We start from the raw sequence: 23,713 nt of genomic DNA, 5'->3' as shown, positions 1-23,713 counted from the left end.
CAATCCCTGGGTCAGGAAGATTTCCAAGAGGAGGGAATAGCAACCTACTCTGGTATTCTTTCCTGGAGAATCCTGTGGCCAGAGAGCCTGGTGGGTTACAGTCCATGGGGTTGCAAAGAGTCAGATACGACTGAGCGACTAACGCTTTCACACTTTCACCTACTTGGTATTCACTAAACATGGATGGGAGTTGGTGGGAGTGTTAGCTGAAGCCTGACCAGACTCTGGGGGACACTGCTGGGACCTTGAATTCACCTCCATAAAGGGTACAGCTCCTCATGATATTACACTTCAAGGAGGACTTGAGGGGACAAAAAGATCTGGCCTATACCAAGCCCCTGCCATAAATGTTTCCTTTGCAGATAGAGCAAAGTTCAAATAGAGGATAAATAAATAACTATTCTTTTCATCTCCCTCTCCAGTCCCTTCCCTCTTGTGGTTTAATCGTCACATACAAAGAAACAAGGGGCTTGTAAATACCAAGACTGTCCTTCCCTGTCTAAGGGAGAGGAAGGAGAGAGTCTAATATTAGCTGTAACACTGATTCATGAATTCATTCAACCAAGATCGATGGAGCCCCCTGAGATGTAAAGACCCTCTGAAGTCTGGTTTCATAAGGCAACAGCTTAAAGGGTCAAGAGGGGAAAAAACATAGAGTTTTATTTTAAGCTTCTGACTGTTTTCTGTATCAAGGTGAAGAAAATTTTCACTGGAGCAATTCATCATAAATGCCTTGCATCTTAATTCTTTTGACAGAAACTAGCTACCATGGGCAGACAAAGGGATTTTTACAAAGACTATTAGGCAATGTTGTACTACCAGCCAAAACTGCATTATGCTCAGTGTCTCTGAAGAGCCTTGCATTTCTGCTTTGGAATGACTCAATAAAATGTCCTCGATGCTGTCTCTTGGAAGACTCTCCTCTTGTCCCACCTATGTGTGGTCCTTCAACCACAGCCAAACTTCTCTCCCATTCTCTGAATTTCCCAGTCTCAAGTATTTGTCACACTGAGTTATTAAAACATCCCAATTCACTTTCACTCACTTAACAGTTACGTGGAAATTACTCACGTTGTTGGCTTCTGGGAAATAAATTTGTAATGATTTCGTCTGAGCTGTCATACATAATATCCTTCCTTGACATCTGGAATCCAAGTGATGTATATTGGAGAGATCGCAATGCTGTACTGGTAATGGCTGGAAAACAGAGATGTGATGGCAAAATAGCCCTTAGAAGAAAGACTGTAAACTTGAGTTAAATTCAGCAAACATATAGAGTATCAATCAGGTATAGAAAGAATATACACTACAGAATGAGCCTAATGTAATCGCTCTGGATCCTTCAGAAGCTTATGACTTGGTATGAAAAATGGATATTGATAAGTAAGAAATGCCCTTATAGAATACAAATAAAGTTATGTAGGAGCACAAAGTAAATAGTTATTAACCTTGGATATGACAGCATTGGGTCACAGAATTGGTTAAAATCATGGCTGTGTAGCCCAACAGGCATGGGTTAACATATTCACTTTACCATTTACTGCTTTCTAGTCTTAAGCACATTACTTAATCTTTCTGTGTCTTAACTAGTCAAAGGTAAAATGGGTTTAATTACAATAGTTATCAGATCACTGGGAGGCACAATTAAGACATGTGCATGGGCCATGTAGCTTTCTATGAGAAGTGGGGAAAGAGGGTGTCCAGGTCAAGTGATTTGCTGTCTGGGAGGCAGAGTGGAAGCTGTACATACTCCATCCACTCACATTTCACTGGAGAAAATGCAGTCACCTTGTCACGCACGACTGAATGGGGAGCTGGGCAGCGGAATCTCTAGCTGGGCATCTGGAAGAGGGTAGAAAAGGCCCACGACCTCTGCAAACAAATGCAATAATTCTTAGGTAATGGTCAGACTTTTAATCCATGTTGGAAAAAAAAAAAGCCACAAGTGCCATGAACAGAGCAGACAGACCATGTGTCATGTCATGCTGTGTCTCAGTCGTGTCTGACTTCCTGTGACCCCACGGACTGTAGCCTGCCAGGCTCCTCTGTCCATGGGATTCTCCAGGCAAGAATGCTGGAGTGGGTTGTCATGCCTTCCTCCACTGGATCTTCCTGACCAAGGGATTGAACCCAAGTCTCCTGCATCTCCTGCATTGGCAGGCGAATTCTTTACCACTGAACCACCTAGGAAGCCTGAGGTGGTCCCCAAATCCTCTGCTCTATTCCATAGGAGAGGTCCCCAACCTTTTTGGCTACAGACTGGTTTCATAGAAGACAATTTTCCTACAGAGGGTGGGAGGCAGGGATGGTTTTGGTTTTGCCCACCACTCACCTCCAGCTGTGTGGCCAGGTTCCTAATAGACCGATTGGGGACCCCTGTTCCAGAGGATGTTAATTTGGCATTGTGAGCAACACTGGGGCAATAGAGAGCAAAACTGCCTCTGTGGCTTTCCCTTCCCAGCCTTCAGTTTTTCCTAAGCTGCTTCTGGAAGAAACAGAAAAACACCCGAAGTGTGGAAAGGTGGAGAGCAGCCGCTCGATGCAGATGCACTGGCTACAGGGCAAAGTGACAAGGAACAGCAGGGATGGGGAAACAGGGCACCGCAAGGAGAAGGGCACATCGGTCTGGGATGATTTAATGCAGAGAAAATATCCCTAAACACACTTGAATGTTCTCTGAAGGCATCATTGTGTTGCTGCGATAATTTAATGCAGAGAAAATATCCCTAAACACACTTGAATGTTCTCTGAAGGCATCATTGTGTTGCTGCGATAATTTAATGCAGAGAAAATATCCCTAAACACACTTGAATGTTCTCTGAAGGCATCACTGTGTTGCTGCCAAGCACAGACACTGGTGTTCATGAGGGTGAATCCAGTGAAAAACATCCCTAGAAGATGAGGGTAGGATCCAATATTATTAACACACTCTCCCCCTCTCTTCACCCTCCTCCCCATGTCCCTCACACCAAAAACCAGTCCTGAGATAATTTTTATCCCAATTGAGTGACATTTAAGTGAACATTAAGAAAAAACATTTAAATGAGAAAAGAAATTTCAGAGGGGGAACCTATAATCTAATGGAAAGATTTCTGTTTGGTCAGCAAGGAAGGCTGAATGGTCCATTACTCACAGAATGAAGCGTTTAGTACAGTTTGTATATTTAGTAGATAAAATGAAAATGCTGCCATACTTTAGAGGAAAACTTTACCTACCCAGATAGCTTCATTACCCAATAGAATTATGCAAATCAGGTTAAACTCCATGAACTTGATATTTAATGAAGTTTCTCATTTTTTCCCTACTGTAATACGCAGAGACAACGTATTTGATGTCTCAGTGGATATGTTTAAAGTTGTTATTGGTCACAATTATGTGTGTGTGTTGTCAGTTTCCTAAGCCTAGAAGGTGAATTTAGCAAGAATTACTAGAGAAGATTTTTCAGCCACTTTAAGAACACCATTTGTGAACTTCCCTGGCAGTCCAGCGATTAAGACTGATGCTTCCACTGCAGGCATATGGGTTTGATCCCTAGTTGGGGCACGAAGATCCCACATGTCATGCAATGCAGCCAAGTAAAAAAGAATATATCTTGCCATCATTCTAATGATTTTCCATCTTTATCCAAAGAAGGAAAACATTAGTACAGATAACTCTAGAAGGCAATAATCAGAACTCACTCTGTTTAAGAATATATGTCTGTGTGTATTTCTGATATTCTTGGTATTCTCAGCATTTCAAACAACTAACAAGAAAAAGATGTAAACATCTGACTTGAAAAAGTTACAAAGCCTCTAGCTTCCCCTTCCTGACTTCAGGAACGCTAAGAATTAATTCAGTTCAGTTCCATCCAACAGGATTCTCTGTACATCTGCTATGTGCTGATTAGTGACTTTAAGTAAGACAAATCATAATCTTTAGCTACTTTCATCCCCTAAGGGAGAATCTGCCATAAAGACCCAGGGCAAGAAGGCAACTGGGTCTCAGGAACAAGGAATAACCAAGACCCAGAAAGCTCTCAGAACACTTTCTGCGTGACTGCTTCCTTCATTTGCGTATCTTTATTCTGAAGGACTTTCTCTACTTCTTTAGACAGTTGTTCACACACTATATGTCTACATAGACAAACTTGTCATCTCTGGGTTGCAATTCCAAATTTCCAGGACAGGGAAACATATTAACCTAGTTTATTTCAGGTTTCTATTCCCAATCTTGCTGGCTGAGTCTGATGTGGCAAGATCATGTATGTGAAACTGGCTAAAAGGGAAACATGCCTAAAGTCAGGGAGGTAGTTCTCAGAGAAAGGAGATTATTTAGATCAGATAGTCTCTAAATTGTCCTCAAACATATAGCCCAGAATAAGAATTGTGGAAACAAAAGAGATGCTTACATTACCATCTCTGGTTTACAAAGGTCACAGTCACATAAACCCACACGCACACATGGAGGAGTAACATTTAGTACTATGATTAAGTACTGAAGGGGTGACCTTCATCAGAAGGGAGCCAGATAGAGTAGGAACACAGGAGACCTCAGAATAAATAGGTTCAAATTTTGGCTCTGGCTTCTACTCGTTTATGCATCCTTAGTAGGGTCACAGATTCTTCATTTGTGTATCTTCATCTTATCTGTAAAATATGGATGATTATATATAAATTTAAAGGCATTTTTAAATGATAATTAAGTGTTGCACCTACCAAACACATAGTATACAGCAGACCCCAACTCACAATAGTTTGGTTCAATAAGCTTGTATGGAATACATCTTTGGTGAAGCACTGGACTACATATGAAGACATAGAAGTTAGCTGTCCTGGGGAAATTCAGATTGTCCAAGGGGCCTGGGAGGTGGGAATAAGACAGATGAACAGTTAATTCAATAATGATTCCAGTTGTGCTTTAGATTGATCTGACAAGATTTCAGGGAGGTGCTAGGACACAAGCTAGGCCTCATGTAGGTAGAGAGGACTCGAACAGGCATGTGCATGCATGCTCATTCATTTCAGTGGGGTCCAACTCTTTGTGACCCCAGGGACTGTAGCCCACCAGGCTCCTCTGTCCATGGGATTCCCCAGGCAAGAATACTGGTGTGCGTTGCCATTCCCTTCTCCAAGGGATCTTTCCAACCTAGGGATCAAACCCACGTCTCTTAAGTCTCCTGCATTGGAAGGTGTATTCTTTACCAATAGCGCCACCTGGGAAGCCCTTGAACAGGAATACTTCCTATCAAACCGGGTAAAACCTTTAGCTAGCTGACCCAACTCTGGGAAGCTGATGGTTCACATTTTCTCTGTGACAAGGAAGCTACATGAATAAGTAAAAAGACCTTTTCCAAACATTGCTGGGCTTAAATAAAGGTGTTAAGGGAGACATCAATGTAGTTTTTAAGCATGTTTTTACATAGTAAAGGAAGTTATAAAATCCACAGTGAAAATCATCCACCTAATAGGTAACTGAAAGCATATTTTCTGTGCTCAGTGAAAATGAAAATACTCAAGAAAAGAATTAAACATTTAAATGTGTAAGTTCAGAAAACTTATGCCATAAGCTGAAACTAGATAAAGTTTCAAAAACACTCTTTGCTGGGTTAACTGGAAAAATAAAAAAAAGAAATGATACCATCATTTGACTATTTTAAAGTTGCTGCACTAGTCAAAGCCTGCCAAGCAATTTACCATCTCAGAACAATTTGTTCACTTCACTTAGAAATTAGAAGTGTGTTTGGGCCAATAAATCTAAATTTATTTGTAGTAGTCATTTTATTAATGGAAGTGTTTTCCAGATGTTACTTAAGTCTGGTCGTCTGGGACCTGTTCCAATAAATGAGGAAAGTTTGATTTCATAGGTTGTCACTGTTGATTTTGTCTAACCTTTGGACTAATTGGTTCATCCTAACATATTTGCTCTGATATATAAGACTTACGGGACATTGGAGGAATTCATCTCTCCTTTTACGGGTAAGTGTCACAGTTAACTTGCTTCATGGAATTATATGTTTTCAATTCAATAAGGATATACTTTATTAAAGGTGCTTGAAAAGATTTATAAGGATAGTAGTTGGAGAGTTTAGAAAAGAATCACATTTATGCAATACACCTGCTGGAAGCTTATGAATTTATATTGAGAGTTAAGAGAAAGTTGGAATGATAACTCTGTTTGTTAAATTAAATTTTACTAAAGCTGGTTACTTATTTTTTCCCTTCAAGATAGGATTTAAACCTTGCACTGTAAGTACTTGCTATCATTTGAATAGAGTTTTAAGATAGGTCTTTTTTTTCTATTTGGGAGATTCTAAAGTATTAAAATGGCCAGTAACATGATTGAGATGGTGATTGGATGATTTTTTCTGTATAAGATTAAACCTAATGGCCAAGTATTTACAATGAATTAAGGCTGGTTACTTTTAAACGTCTCGTTTTAAGAATGGGAAAGTTTTTTTATCATTAAATTGAATTTTAAAATTATTGAAATGCTGTAATACAAGCATAAATTAGTGGTGAGATCCAAGAGGAGTTTTCTAATACTTTTATTTTCTTTTCAGCGAGGGCTCAGTACCTGAAAGCAGCCATGGAGTGGAAAATACTTCCCATTTACTCGTTGCTGCTGTTTTCTGTTTTCTCAATTCAGCAAGTTTCTTCTCAAGGTACCTTAACTGTCAGAAATACTTTTATTTGACAGAGATTGCTAATTGTTCAGTTCTAACTTTTATGACAACAAAAGAAATAACTTTCTAAAAATGATATTTGTCTGAGTTTAATGCATAGTAAAACCTTAAAAGTAAGTAAAGAATATGTAGCATATTTTTAAGCATTTTGTATTATGAAATCTTTCTAGAAGTTTTGAGCTTTTCAATAGAGTAGTTTTTGTACTTATTGTTCTATGGTTCTCCCAAAGGTTTAAAAAACACAGACACACAACAAAACTATGTTGGAATGATATATCATCAGATTAACTGAAATGAACAATATTTAAACAGCATATGATTTTTCCTACATGTTTACAAATAAATTCAACTAATCTTTTATATCAAATAAATTATCGATAGCTTATGTTGGCATCATGTTGATATAAACATACTACAGTGAATATTTATGCTTCAAAGGGCATTTTAGTAATCTTGAAAGTGTGCTTTCTTCTTTCAAGGACTATTCATTCAGAATAGTAAATTCAGAATTTACACAGGTGTGAATGTCATTTTACAATACTGAACCATTCATAGCCCTCCAAAAATAGTCCTGTAAGAACAGTTCTTATTCATTTTTAGAAAACGTTAAGGTATGTGCAGTGGAATCACCTTAACAGAAGTCTCTAGCATCATAAAATAGATTACTTAACAATAATACCAAGCTTTGGATTTTTGTTTCCCTTTTTTTTCTTTGATAAGCAAAATATGAGAGAAGAAAAATCAAGATACATAATTGTTGTGGCAAAATTACTCTTATAAGGTAGACACTTCCAGTAAAATGATTAAATAAACTGAGCATGTGAGATACCTGCCTGCATGGACATAGTTTCAGAATCACTTAGGTAAGGTGGAAAAACTCATGAGAGCAAATATAAATATTTAATCAGGAATGATGAATACTCTGGTGTCTCCAAGCTCTTCTGCTCTCTCAGAATAATGTTACAAGGTTCATAACACGGGTGCATTTCCTAAGTCACTTCCTCATAACACTATTGGTGGGTCACAAAAAATTTTACTCTCCTTTAATTAAATGAATTTAAAACTAGTTGTTAAAATCAACATCAATAAAACTAGGACATTCATTAAATCCAAGGAAATAAATTTTTCCTATAAAAATAACTGACTTCCCATTTCAGAAATCTGTTAGTTGTAAAATAATCTTTTGATGTTGTCTTGTCTGCTTTTCTTGCCTTCTCAATTTCTTCCCCTTCTTTTTTCTGTATATATAATATATGTATTTATATACATACACTATATATGATATGCATTTTTGTATGCATTGTGCACATATGTATGTAAAAAGTTCTGAAAGTTGTCCTAATGTTCAATGTTTTACTTGCATAGTAAGACTTTAATTTTCCTGGATTCATTATTTTGAGATTTTTTTCAGTGCTTCAACATCCCTCTGTGGATTTAGAACACTGCACCTGCCAGTCTCTATTCCACGGATGGATTCAGTTGTTACATTTCTGTGGTTATTTCTCAGGGAGGTTTTCATGGTGTTTCCAAATGATTTAAAAAATATATGTAAGGATAATTATACTTTTATCTAAAATAATTCTGTTCATGACTTTAATATTCATGCTCAGATGCTTTTCAAGAATTACCTATTTTGTACTCTCTTTAGCAGTGGTTGAAGGCCTCTGACTTCTTCTCACATTTATAGACCCCAGACATCCCCACCAACGAAAGGAGCAGGAGTATAGGAAAATTAGCACTGGCATAGCCAGCTTGCTAAAAATGCATCATCAGGAATGAGAGGCAATGTGATTGGGTGGGGAAAGTTTGGGTTTTGGATTCAGATATATCAGAGTTCAAATTCTAGGTGGGCTGTTTACTTAGGATGACCATACAATTTGTTATACAAATCAGGACATTTCTAAGAGTGAAAGAGGTTGATAAGAATGATTGATAGGTGTTCACTGACCTGTAATACATATATGTTGGAACTACTAACTGGGTGCCCTTGAGCAAGTTCCTAAAATTTCTGAGTTTCAGCTTTTTTATCTCTAAAAAAGAGACTACTGAAACTCTCCTGGCAACGTTTCATAAGCGTTAGAGATAGTGTATGACTCAGTACCAGCACGGAGTTGCTCGGTAAATGGCAGCATTAGTAGAATTGCAGCTGCCAGCCCTCCCCCAGGAAGAGCACCCTCTTTGTCCAAAGCCATTACTCAGCCTGGTTTTCAAAGGTGTATTTATGTTCTCAGTCTAGTAATGACTAAAGAGGAGGAAGAAAATGTCACTGGGACCCATCGCAAACCATCCTTCCCAGCCTTTTCCAATGGACAGAATTCTCCATCACCGAGAGGCTTAGTCCTACTCCTTAGACCCCTTCTCTATATAAAGTCATTTGGCCATGTTTACACTAGTGTTGTATGATTTTAGATGTAGCAAGCTGTGCGGGGAGATGTGGGGAAGGGTATTCTAGAGATGCCATCTGCAACTGTGACTATAACTGTCAACACTACATGGAGTGCTGCCCTGACTTCAAGAAGGTCTGCACCGTGGGTAAGTCCTGAGAGCTGCTGTCTCCTCTGTCAAGCTCATGTCCCGTGAGAGCCCCTTGAACCCCTTGCAGTGCTGTTGTCAAACTGTTCACGTCTTTGTGCTGAGGTGCCTTTCTCCCTTCCCTTGCGTAAATGTTGCAGTGTGCTGTGCCTGAAGATGACGTCAAAGCTGCGACCATAGGGGGAGGGGGAGGGGAACCTGGAAACCTGTCACTTGCACAAGGCTATTGACTGGTGCCCAGTATCAGGTCTTGTTTTAAATAGAGACTTAATAGAGTGACTCAGGGGTCATTAAGTAAACAGTAGTAATTCTTTGCTATTAACCAGAGAAGTAATTACTTAGTGATGGAGCCCTTCAATATCTTCATCAAAGAAGTTCATGGAAATAAAATAATTTTTCTTACTGTTTGACTTTTGATATTAATATGTTTTAGGTTACCTGAAAAAAGGCACTTTACAGTGTTTAATAATGAGTATTTAATGATGAATTTCAGTTAAAACCAAAGGGTGCAATTTTAAGTTATGACACTTCACTTAAACATATTTTGGACCAGTTTGTTGTTAATGTGCAAAAATTTCATATTTGTGAAAATTATTAAGGTGACTCAAAGTTATGTCGGCTTTAGAATTTGCATGTGAAGTTGGTAAATATATTGTTGTACAATTTATTTGTTGTGTAAGGTAATTATTTCAAATATGCCTGTGTAAATCACTGTGGCTTTAACCAAGGCTCTTGAGGAAAACACGCAGACTTCTCTTATATAGTCCATACCAAAGGATTGGGCTGACATCTCTCAGCTCTATACCATGCCAGGTTGTCATAATAAAGGTTTGCGCATTCTGAAAAATTTTTGAGCATAACTAGTGACCTATTTATTTTAAGTCAACTCTTTAGGATATATTGTTATAGAATATGTATGATCAATTAACAAAAATCAGTTTGGAAAGTAATGGTGTGAGGAGAGGATGGGGGAATTCATATGAAGGATACTTACCTCTTTAGACATTTCTCAGTTTTCCACTGTCCATACATGAAATGACTCAGACAGCACTGGGATGTCTGTTGGAGCCTTGAAGGGCAAGAAAAGTTTCCCTAAGTCTCCAGATTTCTTTCTTGACTTCAGCTGTCTTCATTTGGGAAACTAACCACTTTCCAAATTCCAGAGAAGACTTAGCTATGCACTTTTGGAGCTCTAGCCAGCTATAAGGTGGAAAATGGTTAATCAATACATAGGCATGACTGACCACACAACCAATAACCCATAATGTTTTGCTTTGCTCTGGGTAGAGCTTTCCTGTAAAGGCCGCTGCTTCGAATCCTTTGCAAGAGGGAGGGAGTGTGACTGCGACTCAGACTGTAAGAAGTACGGCAAGTGCTGTTCCGATTACGACACTTTCTGCGAAGAAGGTGAGCATCCGGTTACCGTCAGCGCTTCCCAGTACAGCCAGATCTGTGCACCTCCCCTAGCGCCACAGATCATGTCTAACACGTGGTCCACCTCGGCTCTCGATTTTACTAACATGTAAGCTCTTTGTTTCACCACGATGAATTAAAGAAGCAAGGCGTCTTCCTATCACTCCCTGGCTCAGCCAGGTTCCAGGAGCACAAGAGATCGCAGGTTGAGTAACGGAGATAGGGGCTTGTATCCACGCTTTTCTCCTCCAGGTGTGGTTCAATTGCAGGTTATGTCAACAGTATCCAGCTCATTTGATGATTTCTTGTCTAATCCCATTGTGCTGACCTCAAAAAGTCAACTGTCCTTTGAGCTATCTGTGCTTTTGCTCTCAGTGTTCTTGAGTGTATATCTGAGGACAGAATCAACACGTTCAACTTCTCTGAACTAGTAAACTTAGGAGTCCGTTTAAAGCACTAAATTGATAAGCAAACCAAAGTTTGCTGTCAAACTGTCTACTGTTTGCAGTTAACTGTCTACTGCGTTCCTCTCCCCTCTACAGTCTCCTCAATAGTCTCTATCTAAATGTCTGTATATGAAGGGGTCAATAAAAAAAGGTAGTTTCATTTTCAAATCCTCTTCTGTGATTACAGGTCCTGAAGGAATATTCTGACAGCTTAATAAAACCCTCTAAATTTACCAAAAGAAAAAAGATTTACAAAAATGTATTTAAATAATTGATTCCTTTCTTTTACCAAATGTTAGATCTTAAGTCCTACCCTGTTAAAACAGGAATATCTGTAAAGTAAAAGTGAAAATGAGTACTGCTTGCATAATCTTATCATTTTATTTAAATAAGATTGCATCTTCTGCTTCTTTCAAACAGTGAAGAAATAGGGTGGAAAACTATTAATCAGCATAGTGGAGGAACATTTCTTAACTCTTCAATGTTTTCATTGGAAAACATTCCAAAAATAATGGCGACAACACCCTTGTAATTAAAATCTCCAAGTGCAGAGTTCCTGCAGCTTTCAGATGGACCTATGAGATGAGTGCTTCTTATTCACTCATCACTGATAGTTGTTTTGGCTGTGAGACAAAAAACTAAGAATTTATTTTGGGCAGAGGATGGATGGGGAGGGAAAATGATTAGAGGATGATCAATCATTGAGAGAACCATATTAATAAAGGCAATAGTTTATGCTACCAAGTGGCGGGTCAGATTACTTGAGGTGTATGTAAAACTCAATGAACAAAAATTGAAGGTAGTGCTTCATTCACAGAATTCACAGAGATCGTCAGTGTCCAACTGAAAATAGAAGCATCAATTAGAGCTTCAGCATTTTCTTAAAAAAAAAACAAAAACAAAAAAAACCCAAACTGTCTTGCAACTCACCACTTAGTCATTTTAAGATTGCTGTAGACACTGCTTATAGGCATCTATATGTCTCAAAGTCCTAACAGTTCAAGAATTGAAGCAGTCAAGCACCTCTGAATGTGGGTGAGAAAACAGTCCAAGAGGTTAAATAGCTTGGTCAAGATCATTAGAATGTGAAAAAACTTTTCAAGTTGTGGTACCTGGCATTTTTGTCGGGTGGAAGGACAAAGAGGGAACGTTATGGTGGTCAGCTCATGGAAATTAAAAAAACAGAGTTTGGAGGAGAAGTTTGGTAAGAGTAGCAGGATTTATCACCACTCTCCTCCACCCAGGGGCCCTTCTCTCTCCCTGTTCTCTTATCTTTCAGATAAGTCCCTCTTCTTTTCTTATAGTTCCTAATGATCAAACATATTCCATGTCTTCTCTTCTAGGCATGAGAAGGGGCAAAGAGTAGGGGCAATAAAAGGTTAAAAAGGTACATGCCAAACCATTAAGCTATTTTATCTTGGAGAAGGGCAATGCATTTTGAGGAAAGCATAATATGAAAGTGTGAAATTCTTCCATGGGTAAATATTCATGTAGAACTTTTGTAATTGAAAAAGAAAAGGAAGGTAAATTGGTATCATTTGATTTAAATGAATACAACAGGAGAATGTAATTTTTATATTTTTCTTCTTGAGAGCACAAATATCTGTCAACCACATGCAGGGATTATTTTTGTATCACAGAAGGCTGGCATAAAGAATGGAGTGCATAGAGTTAAGCATTTTTTAGGCAGGCAAACACCTCTGGAAATCATCTAGGAGAAAACATCTCAGTTTGCAGGCAAGGGGGTTCAAGAGGGTTTGCCCATTTGTCCAAGGTCAACAGCGGAGCCTTGCAGGTCTAGAACTAGAATTCAGGTCTTCTGACTCCTGAGTCTTTGCTCCAAGTCATAATTTACAGTGATTTGAGAATCTTTTTTCTTTTTTTTAAAAATAGCAATGCATTCTCAGAATTCACTAGTTTGGAGTAGTTAGTGCTGGGCTGAGAGCTTGCCTGCACTGGTTTTCACTAGCGTCTACTCTGGAAGCCAGATGGCATCTGTGCCTTTCACAGTTAGAGCTGCTGATGAATGTGAACCAGATGTTAACCAACCTGTCTTGCTTGGCCTCAGTGCATAACCCCACAACACCTCCACCTCCAAAGACTGCACCTCCACCTCCAGGAGCATCTCAGACCATCAAATCAACAACCAAACGGTCACCCAAATCACCAAACAAGAAGAAGACTAAGAAAGTTATAGAATCAGAGGAAATAACAGAAGGTAGGAAGATGACAGATGTAACAAAAGGTTGTTTCTAAGATGAAACAATCTGTAGGTGGACTACTTCTATGAACTCTTCATAGAATAAGGTGATCTTCTAAGTCATTAAAGGCTCATCACACTTTTTGTTTAAGTCAAAGTTCAAGCCAAAGTTATTTTTCTTATTTACCAAACTGTACAGGACTCGATTAAAATAATCAGAAGAAACAAGATTTACTGTTTTTTAAAAAAAGAGTTCATGATTTTCTTTGTATAATGACTTGATTCAGTGGAATATAAGAAAGTTGAGTGACAGTTATATATTGAATAGTTATACTCTAGTATCTGTGACAAGCTCAGGTGCCTTGCTTTTAACTGACATTTACAAGAGAAGTTGCTCATTTTACTGATAAAACAAGAGCAGAATATGACATTTGTAGATCAATAAACAGCATTTCTTGTTGCATTTGGACTGGCAGTTCTTTTTTGCTTTAAATCACAGTTGGTGTGATCAACTTTTTTATTTGATTTATAGAACATTCTGTTTCTGAAAATCAAGAGTCTTCCTCCTCCTCTTCCTCTTCCTCTTCAACTATTCGGAAAATCAAGTCTTCCAAAAATTCAGCTGCTAATAGAGAGTTAAAGAAGAAACCCAAAGGTTTGAGCATTGATAAAGATCAATGACTATATCAATGCCATGTTAACAATAATTATCTAAGTCATGTGTGTGGGAGAATGATTTGAGGACATTCCAATATTGAGGGGGGTGTAACTTCATAAATATTAAAAGATATTCGTGAAAATTTCCTATAGGAAATTAGTGCCAAGCAGCTAAGACACCACTCTGTAGAGCCAAAGAAGACGAGAGCAGCAACTCTAGAACCACAGGATGGCATCAGAGATGATTACTAATGGTCTTCTATTTCAGTTCCTCTCCACCCGACAGCATTTCTCTCTCTTCTATATTGTGGTTTCATTTCTCCTTCCCTATAGAGAACATTTATATTATTCCTTAAGTATTTTGCAACTTTAATCCATTAAATTATCATATATTCCTGAAAGGCAATATTATTATTCACATTTTACAGATCTTTATTATTTTTCTAACTATGTCATATCTGATTTTTCTGTAGTAAAGGACATACTACAGAATTGGCGATTACCTCCTAAAGAGAAATTTCATTTGTTCTGCTTTTTAAAAATTATTTCCTGAACTTCTAAAATATATTCTCATTCTCCAGGAAATGGCAGATTTTGGATATTGAAGTTTTGAAGAATTCTATTTCCTGGGTGGTTCCTGAAGCCTTCTTTCTAGCTGAATAGCAAGATATTTAATCTCTGAGCATTAATAGAATTGTTTGATAAACAGAACTCATCCAAGTGATGTGCCTCTTGGGCACCACCTATGGGGTGGCTGTTATGGGAAGTCCTGTTAAATAGGGTCCTTTTCCTGCCATGGTATCCTAATCTCCCTCTCTGTATCCCCTGAGACTGCTGAGTTTAGATGGACAGGGAAAAGAAGGCAGTTCAAAGCCATGTGCATGGAAGCAGGGCTAAGCTAGAAGCTTGGGGTTGACTGGAACAGATTCCTTGGATGCAGTTATAGAGGTTTCTGAGGGAATTGGTGCAGTGGGTCTAAAAGATGCTGGAACTAGGTTTCCAGTAAAGGGACAATGAGCAATAAGGAATAAGAAGAACTAAGAAAGTGAGGAGCAAAGAACATTGATATGAGAGTTGAATTAGTGTTATTGATCATATTAACAATTTCCAAGTTGCCACTTGCTTCCATGTATTAATTGTATTGAGTTTTGTATTTTTCATCCCTTATCTCATTCATTCACTAAAATAGTCCAGTAAAATAGTATTTACCATTTTACAGTAAATCAATAGACATGTCAGACATTAGCAATTTGCCTAGACACACACAGCCAATCAATGATAAGGATGGCATCTTTATGTCACAAAAATAAAAGATGTATTTTTTTTTCTCTCTAGTAAAAGATAACAAGAAGAAAAGAACTCCTAAAAAGAAACCTACCCCAGAACCACCAGTTATAGATGAAGGTGGAAGTGGACTGGATAATGGTGATTTCAAGCTCACCCCAACTCCTAACATTCCCACCACTCAACGTAATAAAGTTACCACAACTCCCAAGATTACAACAGTAAAACCAACACTTCCTAAGCCCAGTCTTCCACCTAAATCTGACACAACTAAAGAGACACCTTCGACAGTCCACACAGAGACAACAGTTGAAACTAAAGAGACTTCTACAACAAATAAGCAGACTTCCACTAGCGCAAAAGAGAAGACTACTTCAGCTAAAGAGACACGAACTGCAGAGAATACATCTACTAAAGGTCTTGCACCCACACCTGAAGTTCCTGCTACATCTACACCCAAAGCTGAAACTATAACCAAATCCCCTACACCCATCACCCCGAAGGAACCTGCACCCACCACCCCGAAGGAGCCTGCACCCACCACCCCCAAGGAGCCCGCTCCCACCACCCCGAAGGAGCCTGCACCCACTCCCAAGGAGCCCGCTCCCACCACCCCGAAGGAGCCCGCTCCCACCACTCCGAAGGAGCCTGCTCCCACCACCAAGGAGCCCGCTCCCACCACCCCGAAGGAGCCTGCACCCACTCCCAAGGAGCCCGCTCCCACCACCCCGAAGGAGCCCGCTCCCACCACTCCGAAGGAGCCTGCACCCACTCCCAAGGAGCCCGCTCCCACCACCCCGAAGGAGCCTGCACCCCCTCCCAAGGAGCCCGCTCCCACCACCCCGAAGGAGCCCGCTCCCACCACTCCGAAGGAGCCCGCTCCCACCACCCCGAAGGAGCCCGCTCCCACCACCCCCGAGGAGCCTGCACCCACCACCCCCGAGGAGCCTGCTCCCACCACCCCAAAGGAGCCTGTTCCCATCACTCCCGAGGAGCCTGCTCCCACCACCCCCAAGGAGCCCGCACCCACCACCCCCAAGGAGCCTGCTCCCACCACCCCGAAGGAGCCTGCACCCACCACCCCGAAGGAGCCCGCACCCACCACCCCCAAGGAGCCTGCTCCCACCCCCAAGGAGCCCGCTCCCACCACCCCGAAGGAGACTGCACCCACCACCCCCAAGGAGCCTGCACCCACTCCCAAGGAGCCCGCTCCCACCACCCCGAAGGAGCCTGCACCCACTCCCAAGGAGCCCGCTCCCACCACCCCGAAGGAGCCCGCTCCCGCCACCCCGAAGGAGCCTGCACCCACCACCCCCAAGGAGTCTGCTCCCACCACCCCCAAGGAGCCGGCACCCACCACCCCCAAGGAGCCTGCTCCCACCACCAAGGAGCCCGCTCCCACCACCCCCAAGGAGCCTGCACCCACCACCCCCAAGGAGTCTGCTCCCACCACCCCCAAGGAGCCTGCTCCCACCACCCCCAAGGAGCCTGCACCCACCACCCCCAAGGAGTCTGCTCCCACCACCCCCAAAGAGCCTGCACCCACCACCCCTAAGGAGCCTGCTCCCACCACCACCCCCAATGAGCCTGCTCCCACCACCCCTAAGGAGCCTGTACCCACCACCCCCAAGGAGCCTGTTCCCACCACCAACAAGGAGCCGGCACCCACCACCCCCCCCCAAGAGCCTGCACCCACCACCCCTAAGGAGCCTGCTCCCACCACCCCCAAGGAGCCTGCACCCACCACCCCCAAGGAGTCTGCCCCCACCACCCCCAAGGAGCCTGTTCCCACCACCCCCAAGGAGCCTGCTCCCACCACCACCCCCAAAGAGCCTGCACCCACCACCCCGAAGGATCCTGCACCCACCACCCCCAAGGAGCCTGCTCCCACCACCCCCAAGGAGCCCGCACCCACCACCCCCAAGGAGCCTGCTCCCACCATCCCCAAGGAGCCTGCTCCCACCACCACCCCCAAAGAGCCTGCACCCACTCCCAAGGAGCCTGTACCCACCACCACCCCCAAGAAGCCTGCTCCCACCATTCCTAAGGAGCCTGTACCCACCACCCCCAAGGAGCCTGCTCCTGTTGAACCTAAGGAGCCCACTCCAAATTCTCCTGAGACATCTCCTCCAAGTTCTCCTGATATACCTGCTCCAACCACCTCAGAGGCCTCTACTTCAACCACCACAGTGGAGCCTCCCACTACTCCAAAGAGCCCTGCTGAATCAACTCCTCAACCTCCTATAGAACCCACACCAAAGGCTCTTGAAAACAGTCCCAAGGAGCCTGCAGTACCCACAATCAAGGCTCCTAAAGTGAACAAACCTGAAATGACTACAACAGTTAAAGACAAGTCCACAGAAAAAGACATACATTCTACACCTGAAATTACAACAGCTGTAGCTAAGATTATAACAGAGGCAGCAACTAAAACAGAAAAGACTACTGAATCCAAAATACCAAGTACAACCACAGATGCAACATCTACCACAACCAAAGATACCACAACATCATCCAAAATTACTCCTAAAGCAACTCTTGCACCTAAAGTAATGACTACAACAAAGAAGACGACCAAGAAGACTACGAGCAAACCTGAACAGACCACAGCTGTACCAAAAGGCACAGCTACTAATTCTAAAGCGACAACTCCTAAACCTCAGAAACCAACCAAAGCACCCAAAAAGCCCACTTCAACCAAAAAGCCAAGAACACCTAGAGTGAGAAAACCAAAGACTACACCAACTCCCCCAAAGATGACGACATCAGCAATGCCTGAACCGACTCCTACCTCTTTACCAGAAGCCATGCTCCAAACCACCACCAGCCCTACCCCAACCCCCAACTCAGAAATAATTGAGGTAAACCCAAAGAATGAGGATGGAGATGCTGCTGAAGGAGAAAAACCTCATGTGATTTTCAGGCCCCCTGTGCTAACTCCTATAGTTATTCCAGGCACTGAAATCATAGTGAGAGGACCCAGTCAAGGCTTCGGCATCAGCCCCATGTTTTCAGGTAACATCTATCAGTTATTTTCACGTTTAAAATCGGCAATGTTAAATCTTTCTGAACCAGAATGCCCTGATTTAGTATTATTCTATCGATATATATTTAAAATCCTGAACTTAACTCGTGAAGTTTTACATCTTCTCTACAGGTAAGCAAATAAGTTTATTTGGTATTGGAAAATCAAATAACAACTTAGGGTTACAAGAATCTGCAATATTCTTTGCCAAATCAATTCCACAAGGCAATCAGAACTAAGAAAAAAAATTTCACATTGAGACTGAACATCCAATACTTGGCAAATTTACATGAAAATGAGGTACACTAACCCATTCCAATTCAAAATGTATGTTTATATACTTTTTTGAGTAATATCACCTTTAAGTACAACTATGAACAGTATCACTTTTTTTAAACCTCTGAAGTACATGTACCTCAAATATGTACTCTTCAAGAGCTTAGGAAAGGGTGAACGGGGAAAGAGAACCTGACGGGAAGGTTTGAAAAGAGCGAAACCCTCTTCTCATTTTTATGTTGGCTTAATTTGTGTTAATTTGTTTCAGATGAAACTAATTTATGCAATGGTAGGCCAGTAGATGGACTGACTACTTTGCGTAACGGGACATTAGTTGCATTTCGAGGTGAGTTTTGTACACATTTTCCTGCTCCTTGTTTTGTCCTTGGTATTCATGGGAACGAGTCGTTGGAGTACAAATTTGAACTGAGCTTCCTGGAGGGAAAGCCGACTGATAAACTCACCTCATATAGTTATTATGAGGACCTGAGGGTAAATACTAAAGCATTGGATTAAAAAAGTTGGACACAGTGAAAGTATGTTAGTTGCTCAGTCGTGTCTGACTCGTGTCTGTAGCCTGCCAGGCTCCTCTGTCCATGGGATTTTCCAGGCAAGAATACTGGAGTGGGTTGCCATTCCCTTCTCCAGGGGATCTTCCTGACCCAGGGATCAAACCTGGGTCTCCAACATTGCAGGCAGATTGCTGACCATCTGAGGCACTAGGGAATAAAGTAACAAACACAACTAAGTTATTTAATTGTAACTACTTAATTCTAACAGATAAAGAAACTGAGAGATTAAGTGACTCTGTAAATCAAAGCTAGAAGGCCCTTTCTAGAGAAACTGGGAAACTAAAAATTTTGTCATGCTAAATTTTGACTTGAGAAACATCTATTCTCAGAAACGTTCAAATACGGTCGTCTGCATTTAGTACTTACAATTCTGACTAACCATCATAGAATGCGTGTCAACACATTCAATCTGTTTATGATAAACTATTTTTAAAAGAGTTGATTTTGATTTCTTCTGGGATAGGTTTCAGACTTCATTCAGCTTGTAGGCTGATCGTCACTTTCAATTTTAGGTCATTATTTCTGGATGCTAACTCCATTCAGTCCACCATCTCCACCTCGGAGAATTACTGAAGTTTGGGGCATTCCCTCCCCCATTGATACTGTTTTTACGAGATGCAACTGTGAAGGAAAGACTTTCTTCTTTAAGGTAAGAAAAATATCCTTGTGAGAGAAATCAGCAGTTACTTTTTATTATGAAACATAAATCAGTTTAACTTCCATTTCAGAAAGTCTCCATATATAAACAAACTACCATTAAAATTTGATAAAAAGTTAATATGGTAACCCTGTCAAATTATTCAAATTATTAACTAAGGTAAAACTTTCTCCCAATACTTAAATCTAATAATGAGTTTCTAACCTTCCTCCCACTTGCTTTATAACCTTTTAAAAAGCTGTTCACGTCATTTCCTCTTTTTAATTATCAGGGTTCTCAGTACTGGCGTTTCACCAATGATATAAAAGATGCAGGATATCCCAAACTAATTTCCAAAGGATTTGGAGGACTAAGTGGAAAAATAGTGGCAGCTCTCTCAATAGCTCAATACAAGAACAGACCTGAATCTGTGTATTTTTTCAAGAGAGGTATGTGTTACATAATTAACAAAATTAAAACTTTTAAGGAGAAATCTGACAGGAAAATTTCATTCAATATTTTCATTTATTACTGGGATTACTGTTAATAAATATCTTTAATGTCTAAAATCAAATATTTTCAATTAAAAAATAAATTAAGGGCAGTAAGAAGTATTTTGCTTTCTTGACATTCAAATCACAATTTCATGAGTTTTCAGGACATTTATATAAAGAATGTTATTTATTTCAAACAAAGCTAAATATATAACTATGCGGTGCATTGGCTTTATTCACAAGTACTTCAAGAGTCAGTTATTTTTACAGTACCCTTGACTAATAACCATTATTAATGGGCTGGACCATACTGTATAAAAAACATCCACTGTTTCCTCTACCTCGTAAAAAGCTCTCTTCCACCTCTTTTGGGCATTAGAATTAATTTTCATACTATATGTGATTTTCTAATTCATCATAGGTGGCAGTGTTCAGCAGTACACTTACAAACAAGAACCCACCCAAAAGTGTACTGGAAGAAGGCCTGCTATAAACTATTCCGTGTATGGAGAAACAGCACAGGTTAGGAGACGTCGATTTGAACGTGCTATAGGACCTTCTCAAACACACACCATCAGAATTCACTACTCACCCATCAGAGTCCCTTATCAAGACAAAGGTAATATTTTTTACTGTGTTAATTTTTACACATGAAGTAGATGTAATATAGTATCGATTATTAAATATAAATTCTGGCCAAATAACCCTAATACTTTAAGCTTATTAATGTAAAACATCAATTTGCCTCAATGAATGACCAAAGATCAATACGGTATTTTTCTTTGTGGATAAGAAAGACAATTTATTCAGGTTTATTAATTATAATAAACACCATTAACTAAGAACATTAAGCTCAAATCTATAACCCTCAAAATAGTCCTAAAAGGTAGATATTTGTATCATATGAGAGACAGCAAAAGTTGAGGCATTGAAGTTAACTCACCCACGGTAACAGAGCTACTGTGACCAAACTAAGGTTAAAACCCATGTCTGTTTGACTCAACAACTGCTCTTTCCAACTGCTTACAGTACATTGCCTTTCAATATCACATTTAAAATGTCATCTACAGGTTTCCTCCATAATGAAGTTAAAGTGAGTACACTGTGGACAGGACTTCCAAATGTGGTTACTTCAGCAATATCACTGCCCAACATCAGAAAACCCGATGGCTATGATTACTATGCCTTTTCTAAAGGTAAGTTATTATCTTTGAGACATGAATAAAATCAAAGCAAAACCAAGTGTTCAATGGTGACTAAAGGTGAGAAGTTAAATTCTATCACTTACTCTAATTATTCTGAAGAGAAAGCTTAGAGGTTATTGGTTTATTTTAATTAAACTGAATGGATTACAATTCATTTCTGCCCTATCCTTCATGAGATTAAAGCCTAGTATAATAAAACATCCACTAAACTGAGTTAAAACTGCTACTGAAAATAATATTTTACTTTTATTATCAGTGGCATTTGACAGAGGCCTTACTTACTATGAAGTTATACCTATTTATATCATTACACAGTCTGTAAGATCAGAAAGAAGTTCTTGAGAAACTAATTTTATTAATTATATTACCTGGGGTATTTTTCTTTGAAAAAGTCATGAAAATATAAGCTATTCTGCCTATATAAATGACATCAGAATGTATTTTTTTAAAGAATAAAATTCAAACAAATGATCATTTTTTAAACTAACTTGGTTTTCTCAAATTCTTACACTGAAAAAGCAGAATATAATTTCATTGAAAGATGGTGAAAGGTCAGTCTGCCTAGGCAGCTGGTTTTCTTTTTGTCAGAAAGTTCAAATTAATTAATTAATACATTTTTTATATTAAAATGATAAATACTCTCTTTGAGCATAAAAATAAATAGAAACTACTTTTAAGTGTTTTATTTTCTTTTTAATTGAAAAGTAATCCTTCCTCTTTTTAGATCAATACTATAACATCGACGTGCCAAGCAGGACAGCAAGAGCCATCACTGCTCGTTCTGGGCAGACCTTATCCAATAGCTGGTACAACTGTCCTTAGACTGACGGGCGAAGGAAGAATCAACTAATTAAAATGAAGAGGCGAATGATAAATGTGGACACTGAAATACATTTTATTAATAAAGAACGTTGAGATAAGCATACCAATTTAAATACAAAATTGTTTTTAAACTTAACAGTCATTACACTAAAACAGATCTGACAATCTTATTCACAGTTATTGTAGTTTACAGAACATTTAATTAATATTTCCTCTATTTATTCCTCCTCTCCCTCCCATTGCATGGCTCACACCTATAAGAGAAAAAAAGAATAAAACTGAATGCATCTTTCAAAAAGTGAGCTCAAACTAGAGTATTTTAAGAAGTTAGCTTAAAACTAGAGTATTCACTTACCCTAATTCATTATAAAAATTTTCAAGATCAAGTGTCTAAGCATATAGACATGAAACTGTTAGGTATTTTACATCTTCAATGGAAATCATTACAATTAGATTAATGTTTTATAATATGAATGCAATCTCTAATAGTTAAACTGGAAAACAAAGATATTAAAATTTTACATTTTTTTTTACATTTTTTTCTTTTCTTTTGTGACTAGCTAAACAAGTCACAAATCCTTATTTTTCTGTAAAAAAGGTATAACAACAAAAGGCAGAGATGTAACAAGTGATTACACAGCAGTATAACATTTTAGCTTTTTCAGATCTTACCCTGAATTCAAGGAAGAAATGAGTAAAAATAAAATATAAGCACATATTCATAACCTATGGTACACAAACCTGTCTACAAGTAGTTTATAGGTTAGTAAACATCACAAGCTCAACGTGTAATTATTTAATCAGCCCCTGGAGTATTTTAAAGAACAAACAAAAAATGTCAAATAAATACACACTGGAAGCTTAAGGATTAGAAAACTCATTCCATTTAATATTACTGCACATCCTATCAACGTGATCAGCATATTAGAAATTTACCTCTCTGTCTGTTAAACTGGCGACCACGGACACCTTGTCTCAATGTTGTCTGAAGTCTTACTCGTCTGAAAGGCTTCGGCTGACTACTGCTAGTATCTAAGAAAAGCATTAATATACAGGAAAGCAAGTTAAGAAACAAGAAAGCAGTTAAAATGACAAAAACTAATACTAAGTGAATGCATGGATAGAATGCAAAGGTGCCCACTGCTTTCTATATTTAAATATTGTTTGTTTTTTAACAAGGGACATTTAACAAACAAAAAGGTAAAAAGTTAAAAAAAAATTTGTTTTTTGACTTTTTCATTCATTTCACCCAACTGTTATGATTTAATAATAAATATTTACTTGGCTCCTATCCACTGAGCAAGGAGCTGGGGAATACAATGGGAAAACAAACTAGCAACATCCTTCAGGAAACAACAGTCCGTTGCGATATACCACCAGTCATATCTGACTCCTCCCTTTTCCAGACACCCCCAATCCAATCATTAGCAAATCCTGTAATTTTAATCTATATCCTGAATTTGACTCCTCACAATCTTGACTCCAC

The 23,713-nt window shown here is 39.5% G+C and overlaps 2 protein-coding genes across 4 annotated transcripts in view; one reads left to right on the top strand and one right to left on the bottom strand.

The window, feature by feature from the left end:
- The first annotated feature begins 5,861 nt into the window (after window positions 1-5,861).
- PRG4 (proteoglycan 4) lies at window positions 5,862-22,330 on the top strand. 3 transcript variants are annotated; one of them, XM_020892673.2, is made up of 13 exons: window positions 5,862-5,957; window positions 6,542-6,643; window positions 9,074-9,196; window positions 10,484-10,603; window positions 13,124-13,273; window positions 13,788-13,910; window positions 15,248-18,211; window positions 18,766-18,843; window positions 19,582-19,718; window positions 19,999-20,155; window positions 20,622-20,819; window positions 21,271-21,396; window positions 22,130-22,330. In XM_020892673.2, exons 2-13 carry the CDS (start codon window positions 6,568-6,570, stop codon window positions 22,225-22,227), a joined length of 4,350 nt encoding a protein of 1,449 aa, XP_020748332.2. In that variant the 5' UTR covers window positions 5,862-5,957; window positions 6,542-6,567; the 3' UTR covers window positions 22,228-22,330. The 3 variants fall into 3 exon arrangements, with proteins under 3 accessions (XP_020748332.2, XP_020748341.2, XP_020748351.2); XM_020892682.2 differs by lacking the exon at window positions 9,074-9,196 and having other exon boundaries at window positions 5,863-5,957; XM_020892692.2 differs by lacking the exons at window positions 13,124-13,273; window positions 13,788-13,910 and having other exon boundaries at window positions 5,863-5,957.
- The window catches only part of TPR (translocated promoter region, nuclear basket protein), a 59,583-nt gene continuing 58,154 nt past the window's right edge, over window positions 22,285-23,713 (bottom strand). Inside the window, exons 51-52 of the mRNA XM_070473937.1 lie at window positions 23,164-23,259; window positions 22,285-22,481 (exon numbers count right to left, since the gene is read on the bottom strand). Coding sequence (XP_070330038.1) covers window positions 22,426-22,481; window positions 23,164-23,259 — 152 coding nt within the window. The 3' untranslated portion in view covers window positions 22,285-22,425. The remainder of the gene's footprint in view (window positions 22,482-23,163; window positions 23,260-23,713) is intronic.

The sequence above is a fragment of the Odocoileus virginianus genome, chromosome 11 (genome assembly GCF_023699985.2).
Source record: "Odocoileus virginianus isolate 20LAN1187 ecotype Illinois chromosome 11, Ovbor_1.2, whole genome shotgun sequence".
Taxonomy (NCBI): domain Eukaryota; kingdom Metazoa; phylum Chordata; class Mammalia; order Artiodactyla; family Cervidae; genus Odocoileus; species Odocoileus virginianus.
Note: the sequence above shows the minus strand (reverse complement) of the source record. Positions and strands in the feature narration are given on the sequence as shown.